The 26,112-nt window shown below is 41.5% G+C and overlaps 1 protein-coding gene across 3 annotated transcripts in view; it reads left to right on the top strand.

The window, feature by feature from the left end:
* The window catches only part of PRKAR2A (protein kinase cAMP-dependent type II regulatory subunit alpha), a 148,004-nt gene that overhangs the window by 66,991 nt on the left and 54,901 nt on the right, over positions 1-26,112 (top strand). For all 3 annotated transcript variants that reach the window (XM_082704563.1, XM_082704565.1, XM_082704564.1), the window contains exons 3-6: positions 8,981-9,033; positions 11,767-11,850; positions 16,869-16,975; positions 19,983-20,136. In XM_082704563.1, coding sequence (XP_082560689.1) covers positions 8,981-9,033; positions 11,767-11,850; positions 16,869-16,975; positions 19,983-20,136 — 398 coding nt within the window. The remainder of the gene's footprint in view (positions 1-8,980; positions 9,034-11,766; positions 11,851-16,868; positions 16,976-19,982; positions 20,137-26,112) is intronic.

Below are 26,112 nucleotides of genomic sequence, written 5' to 3' on the forward strand. Positions count from 1 at the left end.
CACATTAACACTTTGAGGTACATGCATGATTATCCCCATTGTACAGATGCAGAAACTGAGGACAAAGCAAAAGTCAGGTCTCTTGGAACAGTCAAGGTGTTAATGTGCTTGAAGGTAGCGTGTTGTCCTAAGTACTACCCTTCCCACCTCTAAGGACCCTTTCTTATACCCTCTGAACCTCTTGGTCAGTTTTCATCTAAATCCCCTACATTCTCAGCCTGCTCTCTGAATGTGGCATTCATCTTCTGGATCTAGCTGAAGCTTGGCTTGCTCTGCAGGCTTCTCAAATGGTGATTCTTCTCTTTTACATTTCTTGTAACATGGACAGGAGATGGGTAAATGTATCTATACTCCTTAGTGCTTCCAGACTATTCTCTCTCCCTCCTCACCCTTCAAACCTCGTATTATTATATTCTATAAGCCACCTGCCCTCCTCGTTTTAGTTATCTAATAATCCATGAGCTGCTTTCTTCTTGTTTCCACATAGATGATTCTGTCAGTGTCTTGCCCTTCCATTCCTTGACCTCCTCTCTTCTACCCTACTTCAGCCACCCCATCATACTCTGAAATGACAAGCATTACAACTCTTTTTTTTTTTTTTTTTTAAGGTAGGGCAGAGGGAGAGAGAGGGAGAGAATCATAAGCTGACACGGGGCTCAATCTCATGACCCCGAAATCATGACCTGAGCTGAAATCAAGAGTCAGATGCTTAACCAGCTGAGCCACTCAGGTACCCCAAGCATATGATTGATCCTAATCTTCTACCACCTGCCCTTGCCAGGGCTCTTTTGCTGTCCTGCCCCAACCCTGACAACTTGATCTTCCTTTTTGTTCCTCACCTCATCTTTTACTACCTTAAATTCCTTGATCAGCGATTGTAACCATTCTGTGGCACATACCCTCAATTTCCTTTTTCCTTGCTTGTCTAAACGATATTCTGTTTAAGCCCAGCTGTCCACTTATTCTGCTTCCGAACCACAGCAGTACTTGACTGAAAGGAAAACACACAGCCCTGTTGACTGATCTCACCTTCTGTACCTGGCGTTCACTGCTACTAGGCTCCGGATGCCAGCAATCCCATTGTGTCTCCGCACCTCTTTCACTCTCCTGTTCTCCCAGATAAGCCTTTCATACCTATTACCCTCGCCCCGCAAGGACAACAAGAACCCTGATTCGGATGCATCTTCTCTCTCTCTATTTCCGCAAGTCTACACTCTTATATACGCTTACATGACCAATCAGCGAGCAGGGTACAGGAGGGAGCGAATCAGGCTGTGCACCTAAACAAACAACTTCGCTAGCAACCAATGCTGTTTACTTCCTCTTTGGGCGTTCGGCTTAGTCTCACGAGGCAATCCTAACCTGGCAACTAGCCAGGCGCCATCTTTTAATGGCGGAGGCCGCCCTGGCCAGGGGCCTGCCTCCGACACATACCTTCTCTCTCCTGAAACCTGCACCTCCTCCTCAGTCCTCATGCCTGGCAGATGATTTTGTTCTTAACTAAGAAAACAGAAGCTACAGAAGGTAGTTTGCATAGATTCCCACCACCACATCTATTCTTCCTTACCTGCCTCTTAGTCTAGTGTCCCCCTGCACACTAGAGTTCACCCCTTCATCCCTCCCGCACTTCCCTTCTCTTGATCCTGTGTACTCTTTTTTTTTTTTTTTAAGACTTTATTTATTTATTTGACAGAGAGAGAGATCACAAATAGGCAGAGAGACAGACAGAGAGAGAGATGAGGTGAAGCAGGCTCCCTGCTGAGCAGAGAGCCCAATGTGGGACTCGATCCCAGGCCCCTGGGATCCTGACCTGAGCCGAAGGCAGAGGCTTAACCCACTGAGCCACCCAGGTGCCCCCCTTTTTTTTTTTTTTTTTTTAAAGATTTTATTTATTTATTTATTTATTTATTTATTTTTTTTTAAAGATTTTTATTTATTTATCAGAGAGAGAGAGGGGGAGAGAGTGAGCACAGGCAGACAGAATGGCAGGCAGAGGGAGAAGCAGGCTCCCTGCTGAGCAAGGAGCCCGATGTGGGACTCGATCCCAGGACGCTGGGATCATGACCTGAGCCGAAGGCAGCTGCTTAACCAACTGAGCCACCCAGGCGTCCCTTATTTATTTATTTGACAGAGAGATCACAGTAGTCAGAGAGGCAGGCAGAGAGAGAGAGAGGGAAGCAGGCTCCCTGCTGAGCAGAGAGCCTGATGCGGGACTCGATCCCAGGACCCTGAGATCATGACCTGAGCCGAAGGCAGCGGCTTAACCCACTGAGCCACCCAGGCGCCCCAGATCCTGTGTACTCTTTATCCTTCCTCGGGATTCTTCTTTTCAGCAGAGAAACACAGCATTGACTTCCACTTTTAAATTTTTTTTTTTATTTGACAGAAAGAGATCATAAGTAGTAGGCAGAGAGGCCGAGAGAGAGAGGAGGAAGCAGGCTCCCTGCAGAGCAGAGAGCCCGATGTGGGGCTCGATCCCAGGACCCCGGGATCATGACCTGAGCCGAAGGCAAAGGCTTTAACCCACTGAGCCACCCAGGCTTCCACTTTTTAAAAAAAAATAAACTTTTTAAAACCACCCTTCCATCTCCAGCCACCACCCTTTTCCCCCTCTATATCTTTGTAGCAAAGTCCTTGAAGGAGTTGTCCATATTCATTGTATCTAGTTTCTCTTCTTCCCAACACACACACACACACACACACACACACACACACAGACCCTATCTCCCTCACTTTATTTTCTCCTTACTGTCTCTCTTGAGCTGTCTCCCTCCTAAGTTATTTGTCCTATTGCCTAGTTCCATATGCTAGAGTGTAAGCTCCAATCAGGCAGAGTTTTGTCCATTTTATTCATTTATGCATACAGTTAACACTTAGAAAAATGTCAGTAAATGTGGATGGATGGATAGAAGAAAGGAATGAAAGAAGGGATCAAAAATCAGGAGGAGAAATTACTGTGGGCAGAAAAAGAAGTCAATAGACCCTTCTTTCAGGAAGGCAGAAATTGCCCCGGACTTTGTAAACCATGGTTACCGTTTGGCTAGTACCAAGAAGAGTGCATTCTAGGTGAAAGAATACCTTAAGACTCGAACGGGGGTGAACTGGATTTGGCTGTTCTGGCTGGGGGTGAGGAGATGAAGTAATATTGGAAAGAGAGGTAGGGAATGGTGCTCCTATGTGATCCAAGGATTTCAGCAATAGCTAGCTGTGTGAGGACATGTCAGAGACTCCAGCAGCAACTCAGCATGTCTGACTAATAGTCCATAACATAAAGCATCATAAAAGAGGTAACAGTTGTTGGGTATCTCCTGTGAGCCCAGCCCTGTGTTTAATTTATTCATTTAAGATTTATTTATTAGGGTACCTGGGTGGCTCACTTGACTAAGCATCTGCCTTCAGCTCAGGTCATGATCCTAGAATGGGATCGAGTCCCACTTTGGGCTCCCTACTCAGCGGGGAGTCTGCTCCTCCCTCTCCCTTTGCTCCTCCCCTGACTTGTGCATATTCATTCTCTCTCTCAAATGAATAAATACAGTCTTTTTATTTATTTATTGGAGAGGGAGAGGGAGAATTTCAGGCAGACTTCCCAATGAGTATGGAGCCTGATGAGGGGCTCAATTTCAGGGTCCTGAGCTGAAATCAAGGGTCAGATGCTTAACTGACTGATCCATCCAGGCCCCTCAGCCCAGTCTTGTAAATGTCCCCTCCTATTGTTAATCTTCTACATGATTTTAGTTTATTACCCCCTCTTGCTCCTGAAGTGATAGACACAGAGAAATAGTGAGAGAGCGGTGGGTGGGCCTAAGCTCAGACACCAGTGCATGTAGTGGCTTCAGAGATGAGCTCTCCCCTCCTTGATGCTGTCTCGTCACTGCAAAGCAATGGAATTGAAAAGCTGTGCCTTCCACGTTTAAGTTCTAGCAGAACAGTCCTGTATCATGTGATAAATTCATTAAATGAAGAGAGTTCATAAATTCTTTAAAGGCACCTTTCTTGAAATAGTCCTAAAGTAGTATTAACTGTCTGAGTTTGAAATGTTAGTCTGATTCTGCTAATTAAAAAATTTTATCCCCAGAAAACCCTTTCATTTATTAAATATGTGCTGAAGCTTCAAAGCATTTTAATCGAAAGTTGTGTGTTGACATCATGCCACATTTGGGCAGGGAGTGTCTGACTCTGGTGAAGACTCTGACAAGTCAGTAGAGTCTGCTGAGACTCTGGGGCCGTGGTGGGCACTCATGTCTGCATGGTAGGTGCTCTTCCTTCCCCAGGCTTCCCTCCCTTTTAAGGTGAACATGCTATAATTGACTGAAATACTGATTTTTGTCTTGCTATCCTTTCACAGTATTCAGTATTTTTTTCCACCAGCAGCTATCTTCCAGTGAAATATGACCAAACATTACTGAAAATAATTTAGAAACCCAGTATTACTTACTGAATTGCATCCCCCTAAAATTCCTGTGTGAGGCCTAACCCCAATATGACTGTATTTGGAGAAACGGCCTTTAAAATAAGGAGGCGGTTAAGGTTAAATGAGGTTATTAGGGTGGAGCCCTAATCTAATAGGACTGGTTTCCTTATAAGAGGAAGAGACACCAAGAGTCCACCACAGAGACAAAGGGCCGTGTGAGGACACAGTGAGAGGGCAGCTACCCATGAGCCAAGTGAAGAGGCCCCAGGAGAAATAAAACGTGCCAGTACCTTGTTCTTGAACTTCCATCCTCCAGAACTGTGAGAAAATAGATTTCTCTTCTTTAAGCCACTCAGCTGGATATATTGTTATGGCAGCCCAGGTTGACTAATACGCATAGGCTGAGTCAACTTGTCATGGGAGCTAGCAGAAAAGCATAGAGCCTCAGGCTGTGACTGGGATCTGTGCTTGTTTCTTTGTAGAAATGAAGGAGTTTTCTCTCACCAGTACATTTTAATGATTCACATTTCTGGGGGCGCCTGGCTGCCTCAGTCAGTGGTGTGGGCAAGTCGTGATCTCGGGGTTGTGACTTTGAGCCCCGCATTAGGTGTAGAATTACTTAAAAATAAAATCTTTTAAAAAATGATACATTTCTGGATGACAGAAGCATCAATTAAATTCAGAAGAAATTGTGCTGGATGGGTTCTTGACACTTTGTGCAGTTTCATGTTGCTGACCAGTGACATCTGCTGGAGAACTGTGGCAAGACAAGTTCCTTGGAACAAGGGATTGTGCTCCTCTTTTAGTCTTCATTTTCAGTAGGTTTAAGCATCTCATGCCGTTTAGTGTTGTTCTTGAGGCTTCATAGGGGATCACACAGACTCTGGGGCAACAGTCGCAGAGACAGTTAAAGATGGATTTTTACATGAAAGATGAGAAAAGTGATTTGGGATCAAGACTAGGAAGAAGTAGAGAGGTTGGGTGGAAACAGAGGGAAGAGGCCAATGGAGGTGAATCTGGAGTTCAGAAGAAGAGGGTAAAATTCAAAAGCAGTTTTGAAAAATAAAATAATGATTTTCTACAAATAGAGACATTCATATTAATTTTACTTGAAATAACTATTTTTGTTTAAAGCACAGTGCTGTACCTTAAGACTTAAAGACTATAACATTGGCTGCTTCAGTTTGTTAATATCTAAAAACATAAAAATGAGGGACACCTGGGTGGCTTAGTTGGTTAAGCATATGACTCTTTTTTTTTTTTAATTAAATTTATTTATGTATTTTCAGAAAAACAGTATTCATTATTTTTTCACCATACCCAGTGCTCCATGCAATCTGTGCCCTCTATAATACCCACCATCTGGTACCCCAACTTCCCACCCCCCGCCACTTCAAACCCCTCAGATTGTTTCTCAGAGTCCATAGTCTCTCATGATTCACCTCCCCTTCCAATTTACCCCAACTCCCTTCTCTTCTCTAACACCCCTTGTCCTCCATGATATTTGTTAAGCTCCACAAATAAGTGAAACCATATGATAATTGACTCTCTCTGCTTGACTTATTTCACTCAGCATAATTTCTTCCAGTCCCGTCCATGTTGCTACAAAAGTTGGGTATTCATCCTTTCTGATGGTGGCATAATACTCCATAGTGTATATGGACCACATCTTCCTATCCATTCGTCCGTTGAAGGGCATCTTGGTTCTTTCCAAGCATGTGACTCTTGATTTTGGCTCAGGTCATGATCTCAGGGTTGTGAGATCGAGCCCTGAGTTGGGCTGTGTGCTCAGTGTGGAATCCGCTTGAGATTCTCCCCACCCCACCCCCATGCACCCATGTGTGCTCAGGCACACACGCACATGCTCGCTGTCTCTCAGAATAAATAAAATCTTTTTAAAAGAAAGATCTTCGAGTCTTTTTTAAAAAATAAAAATATAAAAATAAGCTATGTCGCTAAAATACTTTCCTTCAAAATCAGAGGAAAAGCAAGCCTGGAAAAAGGCTAGCCTAAGACTTGTCATTATCAGTAAAATCCTGTCAGTCTCAACCCTGCAGCCTTATTATTTTAAAATTTTTAAGTGAAAATTTCCATGCATATGCAGAAGTAGAGAAAGTTAGTATAAGAACACTCTTGTATTCATCTGTTTCCGAAGTGAGGGTTTTGAAATGCATTTTTCTAAGAAGACATTTCTGAAGTAGAATTTGAGATATTCATTAGATAAGAGGTGAACGAAGAAAGTCATGATGAGTTACAAATTTCTGGTTTAGAAACCTGGGCTGCTAATGACAGCCTTAATCACGAGCACAGAGAACCATAAGAAAGGACTTCTATGGTCCATATACACATCTTCTTTATCCATTCGTTCATTGAAGGGCATCTTGATTCTTTCCACAGTTTGGCGACGGTGGCCATTGTTGCTATGAACATTGGGGTACAGATGGCCCTTCTTTTCACTACATCTGTATCTTTGGGGTAAATACCCTGTAGTGCAATTGCAGGGTCATAGGGAAGCTCTATTTTTAATTTCTTGTGGAATCTCCACACTGTTCTCCAAAGTGGCTGTACCAACTTGCATTCCCACCAACAGTGTAAGAGGCTTGCAGTTTAACAGTGTCTGCTGCCAATGCAGTTTCCTTATTACTTCCTCCTTCCTCAGAGCATGGGGGGTGGAGAGAGAGAGAGCGAGAGAGCAAGTGCAGGAGTGCATGCAGAGAGAGCAGCAGAGGGAGAGGGAGAAGCAGGCAAGAAAGTTTGTGTCTTAATTATTAGGACAGATCTGAGATAAATGTAGCTGAGCTCATCTTGCAGAATTAGGAATGACTTGGAGAAAGTTGGTGTGACATTATCTACATCCTGTTGTCACTTCCCTGGCTCAGCTACCCAAAGCCTGGACCAGCCAGGGATTAGGCATACCATCCTGCAGAACATCACCTGATGCTGTTGTTTTAGGGACTAGAATGGTATTTGGCCTCTTAAATTCCTTCTCCATAATTAAAAAAAAAATTATTTATTAGAGAGAGAGAGAGAGCACAAGTGGTGGAGCAGCAGGCAGAGGGAGAGGGAGAAGCAGGTTCCCCGCTGAGTAAGGAGCCTGATTTAGGGCTCAATCCCAGGACCCTGAGATCATGACCTGAGCCGAAGGCAGTTGCTTAACCAACTGTGCCACCCAGGCACGTCCCCCACCCCCAATTTTTCTCTGTGTAAGGATGTTGGATCCCTGTTGGGTGGGCAGAGTGTTGATGGCATTACACTACAGGAGATGTGGCCCCCACTAGAGTACTGTAGGCTAGGCAGGGACGAGACTCCTGTCTACATGACATACCATTTCTCAGATATTCCACGAGTTCAGAGAATCAATAGTAAAGAGAAGCTGGGATGCAGCTAGACCAAAGCTGCAGTGAGTAAATGTGTCTAAGAGTCAAGGAGTTAAATTGAGAGCAGTAGGTATCAGTTTATCCCCTAGCTGTTAGCCATCACATGAATGCATTGAGTGTAGGGTTGAGAACCATTTGCATTCCTGCCTGTTAACTTCCTGGTTTATCCTTGTCTTGTTTCCCTTTGGAAAAATAGATAGGTTAGAAAAACAAACAAACAACTTTTGTGTATGTGTGTGTGTGTGTGTGTGTGTGTGTGTGTGTGTTTATTTATTTATTTTCCCTTCTTCTTAGCTCTCCTTCTTTCTCATAGAAGTCCTTCCTTATGGAAGTGATAGCATATTACATATATGCTCCACCTTACTATTTTTCCCTAGAACTCAACTATCAGCCCATGGAGATCTTCCTCATTCTTTCTTATAGTGTATTATTCAAATAGTTACTTATATCATATTTTTGGGTATTTTGGTCATTTCTGATATTTTGCTGTTATAAACAAATGTTTAGTGAATATTTTCTGAACCTTTGAATTGCAACAGAGACAAGTCCTGCAGGCAGCCAAGCACAAAAAACACAGGCTACCTACAAAGAAAATCAAGTTGATTTTAGATTTATATAATATTGTACCCAGAACAAAGACTGACACATATTACTCACTTTGTTTAAAATTCATTCTTATTTTAAGTCTTTCATGTACAAAATGATGTCCAGCAATTTTTCTTTTAATAATTTTGTAATTCTTTTCATAATTATTTCATATTCGTGTATTTGGAAATAATAATTATTTTACAGTTATTTCATAATTTTTTCATAACTATTTCATATCCATATCCATGTGATATTGCATACATTACACTTTCTGGTTTTGCACCCCTGAGTAAAAATTCAACAGAGACAACACCTCCTTGCTTGTCCTTGCCACTACTGTGGGATTTACTCTATGATATATTTTAGCAGCTCTCTCCTATTTGGGACTACCAATCCCTAGAAAGCTGGCATTTTAGCACTTAATAGAATTCCTGGCATGAGTAGGTACTTAATGTATTTATTAATTGATGAGAGGGCTTTAAAAATCATTATAGTTTTAGAAAACAGTGAATAACAGGAAACTGTGTTCATTTCCTATTTTTCCAGTAAAAATACACATCTGTTTTATTCACTTTTCTCTTTGTGTTTTTCTCTCCAAATTTAGTCTGTGCTGAGACCTATAACCCTGATGAGGAAGAGGAAGATACTGATCCAAGGGTAAGAACTGCTGTGAAGGCCTTAGGTAGAATTGTTTATTCCCCACTCACCCCTTCTCCTCATCTACACCATCAACAAAATGCTATTTTTTTAATCTGCCAGAATGACAGATATTAAGAAGAATGAAAACAGGAGTGGTTGAGTTTATGGTAAGATGGGGTACCTAGCTGTAGCTCTCAAAGCCTTAAACACAGTCAAGCCAACTGACTCAGCTGTTACCTGAAGGAGAAGTCATCCCTAACACACAGCTGGATCCTTCCTGAGGATGTATAAACAGAGATCATCACAGTGTCGTCATGGTAAAAATGGGAACGATGCCCCCAAATAGGGGATTGCCAGGGGCTAAATTATGGTACACTCAAATCAAGAGAATTTGCAGCCATTTTCTAAAATAAAAAAGAATTTAAAAGATTTATCTGGGGTGTCTGGCTGACTCATTTGGAAGAGCAAGTTAATACTTAACCTCAGGGTCGTGAGTTTGAGCCCCACGTTGAGTATAGAGATTACTTAAAAAAGTAAATAAACTGGGCGCCTGGGTGGCTCAGTGGGTTGGGCCGCTGCCTTCAGCTCGGGTCATGATCTCGGGGTCCTAGGATCGAGTCCCGCATCAGGCTCTCTGCTCAGCGGGGGGCCTGCTTCCCTTCCTTTCTCTCTGCCTGCTTCTCTACTTGTGATCTCTCTCTGTCAAATAAATAAAATCTTTAAAAAAAAACTAAATAAACTTTTATATATATATATATATATTTATCCATCTGTCTAGTAGTTATTAGTACAAAGAATTATTTCGGAGGGATTATATCTCACATGTTAATAGTGATTGTGGCAGGACTACGGTTCACTTTTGATCTTCTCTTAAAAACTCAGATTTTTTAAACTTTTGTACAGTTACCAAATTATTTTTATAAAAGTGTATCTGAACCACCATTTTTAAAAGATTGATATTATAAAAGAAGCTTTAATGATCTTTCAAATATGCCTTAAAATGAGCAGCCCATGAAAGACTTGTGAAGCATTCTAATAATAAAATGCTACCATTGTATGAATATAATAGATATGTAAATTAAAAAAATTTATTCTGGATATTATAAAATTCTTGATGACTTTTAAAAAGTTAAAGCAGTTAAGCAGCTGGGTGGCTCAGGAAGTTAACTTAACTCTTGATTTCAGCTCCGACCATGATCTCAGAGTTATGAGATAGAGCCCTGCGTTGGGCTCCGTGCTCAGTGCAGGGTCTGCTTGGGATTCCCTCTCCTTCCCCCTCGGCCCTCTCCCAAAAAACCAAAAAAATTAAAGCAGTTTTTTACTAACTTTTTAATATTACAAATTTAAAACACTTAATCCTTTGACATCTGTTATTTCTCATCAGATTAAGAAATATACTTCTTTTTCGTCTATCTTTTCAGATAATCTCTGAATTATAACAGCAATACTAAGCACTAATTATTTTTTTAGTTTAGTGAACTCTTCAGTAACAGTACAAATAATGACAGGTTTTGAGCACCTGCTAAATACCAGGTACTGTTTTACATACTGCATGTATAACTTACGTAATCCTTCTGACGACTCATTTAGCAGACGGCACCACTTCTACTAAAGTGTGGATATTTGAAGTCCAGCACGCACAGCCGTTGTTGACTTGCCGTCTGCATTTAGATTTCAGTAGGCACCTCACGCTGAATCGGAGCTCCTGATGATTTCCCTTTATGTTCTTCTCCTCCCACAGTCTTCCCCAGCTCAATTCATGGCAGTTCCATGTTTCCAAGGGCTCAGGTCCAAAACTCGAGGGTCACCCTCAGCTGCTCTTATTGTTTTCATACCTATGTTCAGTTTTCCAGCAAATCCAATGGGCTCGGTCTTCAAAACACATCCAGCATTCTACTGTCTCAGCACCTCCATGGCTACCTCTCCTGCCAGTTCTCACCACCACCATCTGGCACTGGAATAATCATGGTAGTTTCCTGGCTTCCACTCTTGCTTCCCTCAAGGCTGTTCTTCACTTAGTAGCCACCCGATGTGGTCTCTTCCTGACCTTTCACCCCATGCTCTGCCTGAGTCACACCCATCTCCTGGTTCTTTCTCAGACATGCTCTTCACCTGCCACAGAACTTTGTTTTCACTTACTCTTCCCTCTGCTCGAGGTGCTCTTCCTGTGGAGATGCCCACGTGACCCACTCCCTCAGGTCATCCTCATTTCCTTTAGATCTTAACACAGATGTCACCTTCTCAGTGAGGCCTCATCTGCCCACTCCACGCACACAAACACTCTTTTTTTTTTTTAAATCACCCTTCCCTACCTTATTTTTCTCCTTGGCCTTGTCACTCTCTAACATATTTTACAGATTTATTGGATGAGAGCAGGTGTTTTTATCTGTGCGTTCCCCATGTCCCCAGACGTGAAACAGTGCCTGGCACCTAGTAGATGCTTAGTATCTGTTGAGTGAACCAATCAATAGCCCTCCGCTTCACAGATGATGCTGAGGCTCCCGGGGAGGGGGGGTAGCTTGCTTGCTGCCAGGCACACGGTCAGTGAGTGGCCCCAGGGTGAGAGCTCTGCCCCCATCCCAGTGCCCCGCCATGGTCAGGGCCCTGCTTGGTATTTGTATAGAATTAAAGTCCGTAAACATGCTCTTAATTTTCCCCACTTTTTAGGAGAAAGAAATGTACCGATCTGTAAGTAAAGTTGAATTTTAAAACGGAATAAAAATATTTCCCTGGTTTCATTTGGCTTGACAGGTGATTCATCCTAAAACTGATCAACAGAGATGCAGACTTCAGGAGGCTTGCAAAGATATTCTCCTTTTCAAAAATCTTGATCAGGTAACGTTGGTTTTTAAGAATATTTTTGTCTTTCAGCTTTTTTCCTATTTGTCATTCAAACAGTTTTTGTCATCTTAGCCTCAGCCATATGAGGCATAAAACTTTAGAATCATCCTACTTACAGATGTTTGCATTGTGTTGACAATCATAATTCATAATGAGCATTTCAGATGACTTCTAGTATTTCTCTGAACTGCTTTGGTACTTCTTCCGAGAATATACCATTTGAGGATCTTGCAGTTTGGTTGTCTTAAAAGGAAATGTTCACGTTCACATGACCCTGGCTTAGTTTGGAGGGTCTGAATTTATGCTGCAGAGTAATTTCTCCAAAGGTGTTAGTTATGGAATTCTCTTCTCTGGTCACAGTTAACCCACTGGAGGTGTGTGACTTCTCAGGCCTTAGATGAGGGACATGTCTTGTGATTACTTCTCAACAAAGACCTCAGACACGGGGAGTGGTGTGTGGCTGCAGGGCTCTGGTGTAGGATCTGTGCTTGCACCTGTCTTCCCTCCCTTGGGTGGAGATAGAGGGCAGAGGCTACCTCACGAGCACAGAGAATCTTTAGATTTCATTACTTCTTTACTTTGAGAGCCACACGCCGAAGCTGCATGAGTGGATGAGGTACGGGGCTTCCTAGAGAATCCTAGAATGTGCGTGGACAAGAAGGATGGGGTTAACGTTCCCCTCCAACCCAACTCCTGCAGAGAAGTCTTTTAATGACATCCTCACAATCATCCCTGATATCTATAAAGCAGTCATGTGGTAGCTGTGTGGGTATAAGAATAGACAGAACTTTAGTCAGTTTTGTTAGTCTCAGGTGAATAAAACAAGGACCATGACATCAAGGAAAGGCTGGTTTTGGGAAATACTGGTCTGTATCTCCTATTTTCCCTAGAAGATCCATCTGTATCAGTGTAAAGAAAATTTGCTTTTACCTACTGAACAAAAACCCCTTGTAAATTTTGTATCATCAGATGTTCTAAGGGAGTTGCTGTGTCAATCTAATATTCAGTTTTTTTAGTGTTGAAGAAAACCATTTTACCATTTTATTCATAACTAAAATGTCAGATGTAATGACTTTTTTCTAACATTTTTGTCACAAAAGTACTCAAATACAATAAAGTTGGAAGACTTCTGCAGAACACACATTTATCCTCTGCCTTTGATTCTATGATTAACATTTTACTGTACTTGTTATATTATATACCATCTACCCATCTTTCAGCAAAGAGGTCAGTAAACTTTTTCTTAAAGAACAAAGTAGTAAATGTCTGTCACAACTACTCAAGTCTGTTATTGCAGCAGGAAGGCAGCCACAGACAGTACATAAATGAAAGGGTGTGGCTGTGTCCAGTAAAACATTATTTACAACAACAGGCAGCTGTTTGCTGGCCTCTGACTTAACCCATCTTACTTTTTGGGTTCATTTCAGAGTAAGTTGCAGATATCATTATACCTTCCCTTAAGAACTTCAGCCTGCATGTCATGGAACTAGAGTTCAGTATTTGTTTACAGTCTTTTGATACAAAGTTTGTATACAGTGAAATTGCCTGAGTTTTAAGTGCGTCCACTGAGGTTTGAGAAAGGTATGCACTTCGGTAATCCGAACTCCCCAACAGGTTATGGAACATTGCCCCACCCCAGAAAATTCCTTCGTGCCCCCTTGTGAACAATTCTGGCCCCCCTCCTCTCAGAGGCTACTACTATTTTGATTTATTCTATAATAAATTAATTTTGGCTCTCCTAGGATTTCATATAAATGGAATTATACAATAGGCACTCTTTTGTGTGAGACTTCTTTCACTCAGCATAGTTTTTGAGGTTCATCCCTGTTGCATGTATCAGTAGTTCATTCCGTTTCCTTTTTTACTTTTTATATTGAATTCATTTTAGACTGACAAGAAAGCTGCAAAAATAGTACAGATTTCCCATATACCCTTCATCCAGCTTCCCCTGGTATTAACATCTTAACATAACCATAGAACAATGAGCAAAACCAGGAAATTAACATTGTTATAATACTACTAGTTAAACGGCAAACCTTATTGGGATTTCACCAGTTTTTCTCACTTACGGTTTCCTTTTTTCTGGTTTAAGGATCCAATCCAGAACCCCACATTGCATTTAGTTCTTATTTCTCTTCATTTTGTCATGGTTTTCAGTCCTTCCTGGTCTTTCATAATCTTGACACTTTGAAGAGTATTGCTTCATTATTTTATAGAAAGTACCTCAATTTGGATTTGTCTGATGTTTCATCATCACTGAACTATGGACATATATTCTTGGCTTGACTGCTATAGAAATTACATTGTCTCTTTCTGAGGGCATCATATCAAGGGGTCGTGGTGTCAGTAGGCCTTCTTGCTGGTGCTGTTACATCATTCATTTTTGTTGCTGAGTATTGTGCCATTATATGAAAATACTAGGGACGCCTGGGTGGCTCAGTTGGTTAAGCAGCTGCCTTCGGCTCAGGTCATGATCCCAGTGTCCTGGGATCGAGTCCCGCATCAGGCTCCTTGCTCCGTGGGGAGCCTGCTTCTCCCTCTGACTCTGCCTTCCACTCTGTCTGCCTGTGCTCACTCTCCTCGCTCTCTCTCTGACAAAAAAAAAAAAAAAAAAAAACATAAAAAAAAAAAAAAAGGAAATACTAGTTTGCTTATCCATTTTTTTTTTCCCTGCTGATGGATACCAGGCCGACCTATTTCTTGTTTTTAGCTCTTATGAATAATGCTGTGGACATTTTGTACAAGTCTTTTTTGTGAACTTTTTTCCCCCATTGCTCCAGTAAAATACCCAAGGGCAAAATTGCTGAGTAGGTATATGTTTGAGTTTATAAAAATCTGCCAGATCTTTTTCAAAGCAGTCGTGACATTTTGCATTCCTTCAACAGTATATGAAATTCCCAGTTGCTCCATCATTTGATAGTATCTATCTTTTCAAATTTTAACCATTCTGATGAGTGTATTTGTTTCATTTTTAAAAATTTATTTACACCTACAGTGGGTGTAAAGCTTACTTAAAAAAAAAAAAAGAACAGAAATAAAAATAAATAAATAAGTAAAATAAAAATATATTGCCCAAATTTCTGGTTTTAAAATTTCAAATTTACAAAAAAGTTGAAAGAATAATACCATGAACCCTCATGTACCCTTACCTAGACTGACCAGTTGTTAACATTTTGTCACATTTATTTTCTCTTGTGTGTGTATGTCCACACACGTAAGTACAGGTGAACTGCTTTTTTTCTTTTGTTCTGAGCCATTAATGAATATGTTTAAGACTTCTGGACACTTAGCCACTAAACACCTTAAGATGTATTTTCTAAGAATGAGGTTATTCTCCTACATTAGCACAAGACCATTAGTAACAGTGATGCAGTAGTGTTATCTAACACCCACTCCATATTCAGATTTTCCCAGTTCTCTACAGCTTTTTTGTTTTATTTTTCAGTCCTGAATCACGTTGCCTTTGGTTGTCATGGTGTCATTTTAGTCATCTCTAACCTAGAATCCTCCCCTTACTCCTCACTCCATCTTACGACACTGATGTTTTTGAAGAGTCCAGACCTAAAGAAGAATAACTCAGAATGAGAGGCTGCCAGTGGACAGCTCACAAGCCAGTTACAGCTAGTGTGTGTTTGGTCTGTATTGTACATGAAAATTTGAATTGTTACCTGTATTTGAACATGAGATTTCTGGCAACACTGGGCTCACATTCCATGTGAGTTTGGAATGCACGTGACTCTCACTTCCTTTTTAGTATTTCTCATCTTGTTCAGCATTCAACACACATGGAACTATGGAACTAGAGATGCTTTTAGTGACACTCAGTTATTTTAGGTAGCACCGTCACACTGACAGACACTAAATCACATGGAATTATGTGGCAGTAAAGTTTTCCCTTGCCACATCTGCAGTCCACATTCTTCCAAGCAGAAAGTTGTTCTTTGAGCTGAAGTTGGTATTCATTAGTACCCCCTGACAGTCACTGCTCTCCCTCCCCAACAGGATGCTGGCCCTAGACTGAGAGCACTGTTTTGTTAAAATTTAATAGCATTGTTTTGTTTTCACTGTACTTACCAGTACAGTTAGTTACCTTCCTGTTAGAGCAGGTAGTGATAAGTAATTGTATGTGTTGTATATACATGTTTGAAGCAGTAGTAGTTGTCCATTAATGTCAGTTTTTGAGTCCCCTTTTGTGATACTTCCCTTAGATTTTTCTTTTTTAGTCATAAAAATTAATGAGCTAGAAACTATTAAATGCTTTTAAAAGTATGAATTAACGGAGGCTCAGAGAGGTTCAGTGATGCGCATGGCTAGTCAGAGCAGTTGTGCCTCTCTGTGAAGAAACTTCTCATCCCTGCCCTTTAGATTTGATGATACTGTTAAGATCAACACCTGTAGTAGGGGCACCTGGGTGGCTCAGTGGGTTAAGCCTCTGCCTTTGGCTCAGGTCATGATCTCAGGGTGCTGGGATCGAGCCCCACATTAGGCTCTCTCCTCAGCAGGGAGCCTGCTTCCTCCTCTCTCTCTGCCTGCCTCTCTGCCCACTTGTGATTTCTCTCTGTCAAATGAATAAATAAAATCTTAAAACAAAAAAAGAATATTAATTTAAAAAAAAAGATCAAAACCTGTAGGAAGGTGACATCACGTGGCTTTACAGATGACACAGCAGAGCCATCAAGGCACCTGACAGTCATGTGGGTGCGACTGGGAGGAGACACACCATGACTTAGATGCCTGTTTTTGCATACATTATGGAATGTTGTTTAAAGCCCTACTGTCTCAGAAAAACTCAGCAACTGTGCTGTGTCATGAGGGTACAAAGCTGAATGTTTTGTTTATCCCTAAAGCTGTTGGAAACGTTTGTTTCCAACAGCTTTAGGGATTTTGCTTGAATATGGAGAATAGTCTGATATATGCACTTCCACTATGTAATCGCAGACAGAGATAAGCATAGTCATTTTTACCCCAGCAAATGTCAAAGCCATCTTCTCTCTTCGTGTGTATACCCACAGGAACAACTGTCTCAAGTCCTTGATGCCATGTTTGAAAGGACAGTCAAAGCTGATGAGCATGTCATCGACCAAGGAGATGATGGAGATAACTTCTACGTCATAGAACGGTAGGAGATGGAGCTTTGCAGATGTGTGGCTGCCTTTAATGAGATTCATAATGCAGGGCATGTACCTCAACCTGTGCTTTGTTCAGCCCAGAGAGGGCTTAGGACCAGGTGTGCAAGCTTCTTAAAGCTTGTCCCTCTCGTTACTCATATGTGAAATTTAATAAACAGAGGATCATAGGGGAAGAGAGGGAAAAATAAAATAAGACAAAATCAGAGAGAAAGATAAAACATAAGAGACTCTTTTTTTTTTATTTTAAAGATTTTATTTATTTATTGACAGACAGAGATCACAAGTAGGCAGGGAGGCAGGCAGAGAGAGAGAGGAGGAAGCAGGCTTCCGCTGAGCAGAGAGCCCAATGTGGGGCTCGATCCCAGGACCCTGGGATCATGACCTGAGCTGAAGGAAGAGGCTTTAACCCACTGAGCCACCCAGGCGCCCCAACATAAGAGACTCTTAATCACAGGACTCAAACAGGGTTGCAGGAAGGGAAGGGTGTTGAGGGGATGGGGTAACTGGGTGATGCACATTAACGGAGGGTATGTGATGTATTGATTACTGGGCATTATATAAGACTGATGAATCACTGACCTCTACCTCTGAAACCATAATACATTATATGTTAATTAACTGAATTTAAATAAAAATAAGTTTTAAAAAAGGGGGGAAAAAGAGTTGGGTGCTTAACTGAGCCACCCAGGCAACCCAAGAACTTCTCTTTATAAAAAGATTTCAAGGAGCGCCTGGGTGGCTCAGTGGGTTAAAGCCTCTGCCTTCAGCTCAGGTCATGATCCCAGGGTCTCGGGATCAAGCCTCACATCGGAATCTCTGCACAGCAGAGAGCCTGCTTCCCTTCCTCTCTCTGCCTGCCTCTCTGCTTACTTGTGATCTCTGTCAAATAAATAAATAAAATCTTAAAAAAAAAAAAAAAAGAGGGGCGCCTGGGTGGCTCAGTGGTTTGGGCTGCTGCCTTTGGCTCGGGTCGTGATCTCAGGGTCCTGGGATCGAGCCCCGCATCGGGCTCCCTGCTCCGCGGGAAGCCTGCTTCCCTCTCTCTCTCTCTCTGCCTGCCTCTCTGCCTACTTGTGATCTCCGTCTTTCAAATAAATAAATAAAATCTTAAAAAAAAAAAAAAAAAAAAAAGAGATTTCAAGAAGGGGGGAAAAAAAAGCGCTTGTCCCTCTCTGTCCACAGCCTGCCCCCCCCCCCATCTAGTGCCATCCCCAGTCCTCAGTAAAACCCATATTTGGGTTGCCATTATCAATATAGAGTCTCCCTGGGTGGCTCAGTTGGTTAAGCAACTGCCTTCGGCTCAGGTCATGATCCCGGAATCCTGGGATTGAGTCCCGCATCGGGCTCCCAGCTCCACAGGGAGTCTGCTTCTCCCTCTGACCCTCTCCCCTCTCATGCTTTCTCTCACTGTCTCTCTCTCAAATAAATAAATAAAATCTTTAAAAAAAAAAAAAAAGAGTCTCCTTTACAATTAGACACGATGGGCTTTATAATTATTTGCCAGTGTTCAGGAAGCCATTTTGCTAATTGTCATCTGGATCTTTTGGTCCCAGACTAATTTTACACATGAATACACTGCCTTAGCTCTGTTCCAGGTGTAAGCCATGTTGGGAGACATGTGGGTTTGACCTACTGGCCTTAGTGTGTCGTAAGTTCTTGAGCCGTTACTGTTGTCTTGGGGGCTCCTTCTGACCCCCCTCTCAGAACTGAAAGGAACCACCCTCGCCAGATTACCTCCTATAGAATGCCTAGAAATGGCATCACTGGTAAAGGGTCTCTTTGAGGAATTTTTTTTTAAAGATTTTATTTATTTATTTGACAGAGACCATAAGTTGGCGGAGGTGTGGGGTGGGAAGCAGGCTCCCTGCTGAGCAGAGACCCCCCCCCCCAATGCAGGGCTCTATCCCAAGACCCTGGGATTATGACCTGAGCCGAAGGCAGAGGCTTTAATCCACTGAGCCACCCAGGCACCCCAAGGAATTAACAATATATTGTTAATTATCTTGCAGAAACATTGATGTATTTAAGTTTTCCTCAGTGGTTATTGAGAGTGCCTGTTTCTCTAAATGTTTGTCAGTTCTGAATATTCTTTAGCAGTCATTACCAGTCATTAGGTAGAATATTGTACCTTTTGGTTTCTTTATTTTATCTGTTCTCTATCCTAGTTTTCAACAAACTACAAAAGAAGACCCATACAGTCATTTGAATCCCTTCAGGAAAAACATTTGACAAAATTAAACACCTTTTCAATGTAAAAACTCTCAGAAAACTAGGAATAGATGTGGTTTTTCACCAATCAGATTAAAGGATTTTTTTTTAAAAACCTATGGCTAACATCATAGTTAATGGTGAAAGAGCGACCGTTTTCCCCTTAAAATCAAGAACAAGACAGGGATATCTGCTCTCATTACTTCTATTTAGTATTGTACTATAGGTCCTGGCCAGTGCAATAAGTCAGTGAAAAAAGAAGAAAAAGGAGGCAGGAAGAGGGAGGGCATATAGATTGCAAAAGAAAAACTGAGATTGGGACGCCTGGGTGGCTCAGTTGGTTAAGCAGCTGCCTTCGGCTCAGGTCATGATCCCAGCGTCCTGGGATAGAGTCCCATATCGGGCTCCTTGCTCCACAGGGAGCCTGCTTCTCCGTCTGACTCTGCCTTCCACTCTGTCTGCCTGTGCTCGCTCTCGCTCGCTCTCTCTGACAAATAAATAAAAAATCTTGAAAAGAAAAACTGAGATTATCTTTGTTTGCTGATGACATGATCCTCCCTAGAAAATCTCAAGCTACAAAAAAAGCTGTTAGAACTGATATGTGAGTTTAGCAAGGTCACAGAATACAAAGTCAAAATACAAAATCTCTTATATTTCTCTATACCAGCAAAAATCTTTTGGAAGTTGCCTGTTTTATATCATATGTACCTTCTATTTCTGAACCACCTGCCAGGTCTAAAATTTGTTATTAGAAATAATAAATGAAGTTATTTCTTGTTACACTTCCAGGGGAACCTATGATATTTTAGTAACGAAAGATAATCAAACTCGCTCTGTCGGTCAGTATGACAACCGTGGCAGTTTTGGAGAACTTGCTCTGATGTACAACACCCCGAGAGCTGCTACTATTGTCGCCACTTCGGAAGGCTCCCTTTGGGGACTGGTGAGTTAGAGAAATGATTCCCCTTGTGTAGCATGGTATTAATTCCCCTTACTTCGTGGTTTTCTGTCCTTGGGCTGTTGGTTCACACTATATAGCCAGTTCTCTGAAGGACATTGTGAAACATCCTGTACCAGTGTGTTTTTCCATTTCTCTAAAATGATTTGTCAACAAACCATTTACTCCAAATTACAGGGAAAAGACTGGGTCTTATGACCTTGTAGTCATGTTGGTTCTTACTATGCTTTTCTATTTATGTTTTTATCAGACAGGTAGAGACAAAGGGATAATTCTCTATGCAAGAGACAGCCTAGAAAAATAATTATCATGGAGAGCTATACAAACAGTGTTTGCCGTCTCTAGCTGTCCCAGGACTAACTTTTCTCTTTGGCCAGCCATCCACTTGTGCATTGGTCCATGCCAATATCCAGTAGGTTTAGATGACTAGAAAGGCTGATGGCCATATTCCGGGAAAGAGAACTTTCTTAGAATGCCTATGGCACAACACTGCTGTGATCCCTTTCCTCTGTTATCTGTGGTCCACCTTGCTTCCTTTTGCATCAAGCTTTCAGAATCTATAACTGTCTTCCTTCTAAAATAAAATAATTATCCTCTTGCACAAATTCCAAAGTTCACTTTTTAAGATACTAACATCTATGATAATTTGTTTCCATTTACTTTACAAGCAGAATTAAATGTATACCATAGCATTATCAGTATAGTTCCTCAAATGAAATCATACTTTTAAAACATAATAGAGCACTTTCTTGTGGTATATTGATGTAGAACTAAGAATGTCTTGTGAAATGAGTGATAGAATGGCTTTAGAATAGATCACACACTTGGGGACCTAGTGATTGAAAAATTGAAGGATGGAGCACCTGGGTGGCTCAGTTGGTTGACCGTCCAGCTCTTGATTTTGACTCAGGTCATGATCTCAGAGCTGTGAGGTCAGGCTCCACACCTTGCTTTAGGTTCTCTCTTTCCCTCTTCCTCTGCCCTCCCAGCCCCTACTTGCATGTTCCCTCTCTTTCCATCTATCTCTCAGTCTCTCAAAAAATGAAAAAAAAAAAAAACCCAAAAAACTCAAGGATAGATCATAGATCAATAAGTAATGGGGGAAAATAAACCCGGTTTTAAAAATGTATTGATGGAAGGGCACCTGACTGGCTCAGTCAGTAAAGCATGTGACTCTTGATCTCGAGGTTTTAAGTTTGAGCTCCACCTTGGGCATGGAGCCAACTAAAAAAAAAAAAAAATGTATTGATGACAACTCCTGGTTCAGGTCAAGATGAAATAGCCCCATTCCTCAGTAATTTTCTCTTTTATTATTTTTTTTATTTTTTAAAAAGATTTTATTTATTTATTTGACAAACAGAGATCACAAGTAGGCAGAGAGGCAGGCAGAGAGAGAGAGGAGGAAGCAGGCTCCCCGCTGCCAAGCAGAGAGCCAGATGCGGGGCTTGATCCCAGGACCCTGAGATCATGACCTGAGCCCAAGGCGGAGGCTTTAACTCACTGAGCCACCGAGGCACCCCTAGTTTTCTCTTTTTTTTTTTTTTTTAAAGATTTTATTTATTTATTTGACAGAGAGAAATCACAAGTAGATGGAGAGGCAGGCAGAGAGAGAGAAAGGGAAGCAGAGAGCCCGATGCGGGACTCGATCCCAGGACTCTGAGATCATGACCTGAGCTGAAGGCAGCGGCTTAACCCACTGAGCCACCCAGGCGCCCTAGTTTTCTCTTTTAAAACTAAAAAAGTCCAGGTATCATACAACAAACAAAATTAGGAAGACCCTGGAAGATGGACAGGAGAAGGTGGAGTGGCTGGGGATCTTGGTGACTTAAAGAAGGACAAGGGAGTGAGACCAGATGGCGTTCTGGAAAAGCCTACAAACTAGATCCACCAACCAATTACAAACAAAAACAAACCCAAGAAAACCCTGACCCCTTTAGATAAAGGAAAAGGGCAGGAAAAGGGCAGCCTAGCAAAACAGATTATATCGCCCTCTTCCAGCCAAATACCAAAAGAAAAACTGCTTCTTCCTCCCCACAGTGTCACTGGGGCTAGCAGCAAGCTGAATTTATGGCCTCACCCAGCAGCAAAGAGGCAAAATGAGATGCTGTGTAGTGTCACTAGTTGGCTCCCCACTTTCCCTGCCAGGGATAGGTCAGTGGGTTCCAGAGGGGAGCTGAACATTCACTACCACATGTTCATGCACACTATACCTAATAGAGTGCCTGCAAAAGAAGATTAAATTGGATACATAATTTCACAACATTATACCAAACCAAACCACTTGTTGCGGCACCTGGGTGGCTCACTTGGTTAAGGGCTGCCTTTAGCTTATGTCATCATCCTAGGGCCCTGGGATTGAGCCCCCGCGCCCCCCCCCTCCGTTATCAGGCTTCCTGCTCAGTGGGAGCCTACTTCTCCTTCTCCTTCTTTTGCCCTCCCCACCCCCGACTCATGCTCTCTCTTGCTTGCCCTCTCTCAAATAAATAAATAAAATCTTAAAAAAAAAAAGAAAGAGAATAACTTTTTATACAGAGAACAAGGAAATTCTGAATCTGAGTGAGAAAAGACCATCAACAAATGCCAATACCGAGATGACACAGATATTACAATTAACTGACAAGGGTTTAAAACAATTACCATATACCTAATAACGTAAGCCATCAACAAGCAATTATGGGCACACTTGAAAAAAAAAATGAAGGAAAAATAGAAGTTCTCAATGAAGGAAGTAGAAGACAGAAGGAAGATCCCATTGGGAAATTTTAGAACTAGAAAATATAATAACCAAAATAAAAACTCACTGAATGGGCTCAATAGCAGAATGACTGTTAGAGAGGGAAAAAAATCTGTGAACCTGAAAGTAAAACAATAGAAATTACCCAGTCTGGACAACAGAAAGAAAACAGACTAAAGTGAAGTGAACAGAGTATGTGGAATAATAACAAAAGATATAATATTTCATATCAGTAGACTTCCAGAAGGAGAGGAGAAAGAGTGTAGAACTAAAAGATTCTTCAAGGAAATAATAGTTGAAAACTTCCCAGTTTTGGTGAAAGATAATAAACCTACAGATTGAAAAAGCTGAGTGAACTCCAAATTGTATAAACACAAAGAAGTCTATGCCAAGACACATAATCAAACTTCAGAAAACTAGATGGGAAAAATTTTGAAAGCCACTAGAGAGAAAAAAGTGCATTACCTCTAAGGGAACAATAGTTTGAATGATGCCAGATTTCCCAGCCGTGGAGACCAGAAAGAAGTGGTACAGCATTTTTCAATGTTGGGGGGGGAAAAAAAAAAAAAGAACTGTCAGCTCAGAATTCTATACCTAGTGAGAATATCCTGAAGGGATGAAGATATTCTCAGATCAAAGAAAACTTTGTTACCAGAAGGCCTACTGGTAACAGTAAAAATGGCAAAAGGAAGGTTCTTCAGAAAGGAAGTAATAAAATAAGGAAATTTGGAACATGAAGAATGGAGAAAGAACAACAGAAAAAGTAAGCTATGAGGAGATATAAAAGACTGTTGTCTTGAGTTTTCTAAATTGTATTATATGCTTAAAGCAAAATTATTGTCTGATATGGTTTTCAATGTATATAGAGGAAATATTTAAGACAGTTATAGTCTAGGGGTGCCTGGGTGGCTCAGTGGGTTAAAGCCTCTGCCTTCGGCTCAGGTCATGATCCCGGGGTCCTGGGATCAAGCCCCACATCAGACTCTCTGCTCCACAGGGAGCCTGCTTCCCCCTCTATCTGCCTGCCTCTCTGCCTACTTGTGATCTCTGTCTGTCAAATAAATAAATAAAATCTTTTAAAAAAATAAAATCTAAAATAAAATCTAGTTATAGTCTAAAGTGGGGGATAGAGGAGCCCAAAAGGAAGTAAAGCTTCTACATTTTATTCCAGCTACTAAAATGTTGACATCAGGGGCGCCTGGGTGGCTCAGTGGTTTGGGCTGCTGCCTTTGGCTCGGGTCATGATCTCAGGGTCCTGGGATCGAGCCCCGCATCGGGCTCCCTGCTCCGCAGGAAGCCTGCTTCCCTCTCTCTCTCTCTGCCTGCCTCTCTGCCTACTTGTGATCTCCGTCTTTCAAATAAATAAATAAAATCTTTAAAAAAAAAATAAAATGTTGACATCAGTAGATCATGATAAGTTACATATATAAATATAATGTCTAGAGCAACCACTAAAATGATATGTACAAAGGGATATATTCAAAAGCTCTATAAATCAAAATTCTAAAAAGTTTATTCCCCTAAGAATACAGGAGAATGAAATGGAGGAACAGAAAAACAGGAGGAACAACAGAAAACATATAGTAAAGTGGTAGACTTAAGTCCTCCTATATGAATAATTACTGTAAATATAATGATCTAATTATACCAACTAAATGACAGTGACAACATGGATTTGTTTAGGTGATCCAGCTCTATTCTGGTCTGCATCAAACTCACTTAAACATAATAACATAGGTAGTTTGAAAGGAAAAAGACAGAATTATATATATGCCATGCAAACATTAACCAGAAGAAAGCAGGACTAATTATATTAATATCAGATAAGATAGACTTCATAGCAAAAAGAGTTACAAGGGACAAAGAGGAACATTACAGAATAGTGAAAGGGTTAATCTACCAAGAATATATAGCAGCCCTCAATACATATTAGCAAACAACAGAGCTTCAGAATATGGGAAAAACGGTTAGAACTGACACAAGAAGTAAACAAATCCACAGTTACAGTTGTGGACTTTAACAGTCTCTCAAGAGTTGGTGGAACAATTAGAACATCAGGAAGGATATAAGAGGAATTTAACCATACCATCAGCCAAACAGATCTAACTGAAATTTGTAGAACACTCCATACCACAGTAGAGTACCCACTGTTTCAAGCCCATAGAACATTCACCAAGATAGACCCCATCCTGGCATATAAAATAAAGCTTAACAAATTTAAAAGAATTGCAGTCAGACAGTGTGTTCTCTAACCACAATGGAATAAATCCAAAAATCAGTTAACAGAGAGGTAACAGGGAAATCTCCAAACACTTGGAAATTAAGTAGCACATTCCTAAAGAATCTTTAAGTCAGGTGTGCCTGGGTGGCTCAGTGGGTTAAAGCTGCTGCCTTTGGCTCAGGTCATGATCCCAGCATCCTGGGATGGAGCCCTGCAACAGGCTCTCTGCTCAGCAGGGAGCCTATTTCCTCCTCTCTCTCTCTCTCTCTCTGCCTGCTTCTCTGCCTACGTGTGATCTCTGTCAAATAAATAAATTAAATCTTTTAAATAATCTTTTAAGTCAAAGAGGAAGTCACAATAGAATTGTTTTTTAACAAATTGGGACTGTAAAGCCATCTGCCCCATAGTTGGGGTATGAGAATTTAATAGACATAAAAGGCAGCTCCCTCGGGGTCTGGCAAATGGTAGGGGTTTACAGAATGACGACACGCGCTCTCTATGGTTACAGTACTGTTTATCGCCATTCTCTTCAGAAGGCTCCTCTTCTGAGATCCCTGCCTTGTGTTTCTGCGTCCTAACCCTATCCTTTGCAGTCTTTTCTTCCTTTCCCTACTGTCTTAAGCATCCTGTCAAGACGCCTGCTGACCTCTGCTTTTCTCCTGCTTTGTTCATATGCTTTATAGCCCAGACCCTCTCAGAAGCTTTAGTACCACGTCCAGGACAGTGATTCCTGGAGGGTCCTCCTCAGCCTGACTTCTTGTACCTTCCAAGGTCTTCGGAGGCCAACGTAGGGAGGACTTGGAGTTGTCACTTGAGTTTCTCCAGTTGGATTCTACATTCCTCCTCTTCCTGGGGGCCGAGGCCACCATGACCATTACACTCAGTCTCTGCTCCGGTTCTCTCTTGTGAAAGTGAAAGTCTGTAGAAACTGAGGAAACACTTGCAATCACAGGAAAGTGTAGTATCCCTTTTCTCTTTTGAACTTCGGGCTGCATGCTCAACTCTG

This window comes from Mustela nivalis (assembly GCF_964662115.1).
Source record: "Mustela nivalis genome assembly, chromosome: 1".
In the NCBI taxonomy this organism is placed as follows: Eukaryota; Metazoa; Chordata; class Mammalia; order Carnivora; family Mustelidae; genus Mustela; species Mustela nivalis.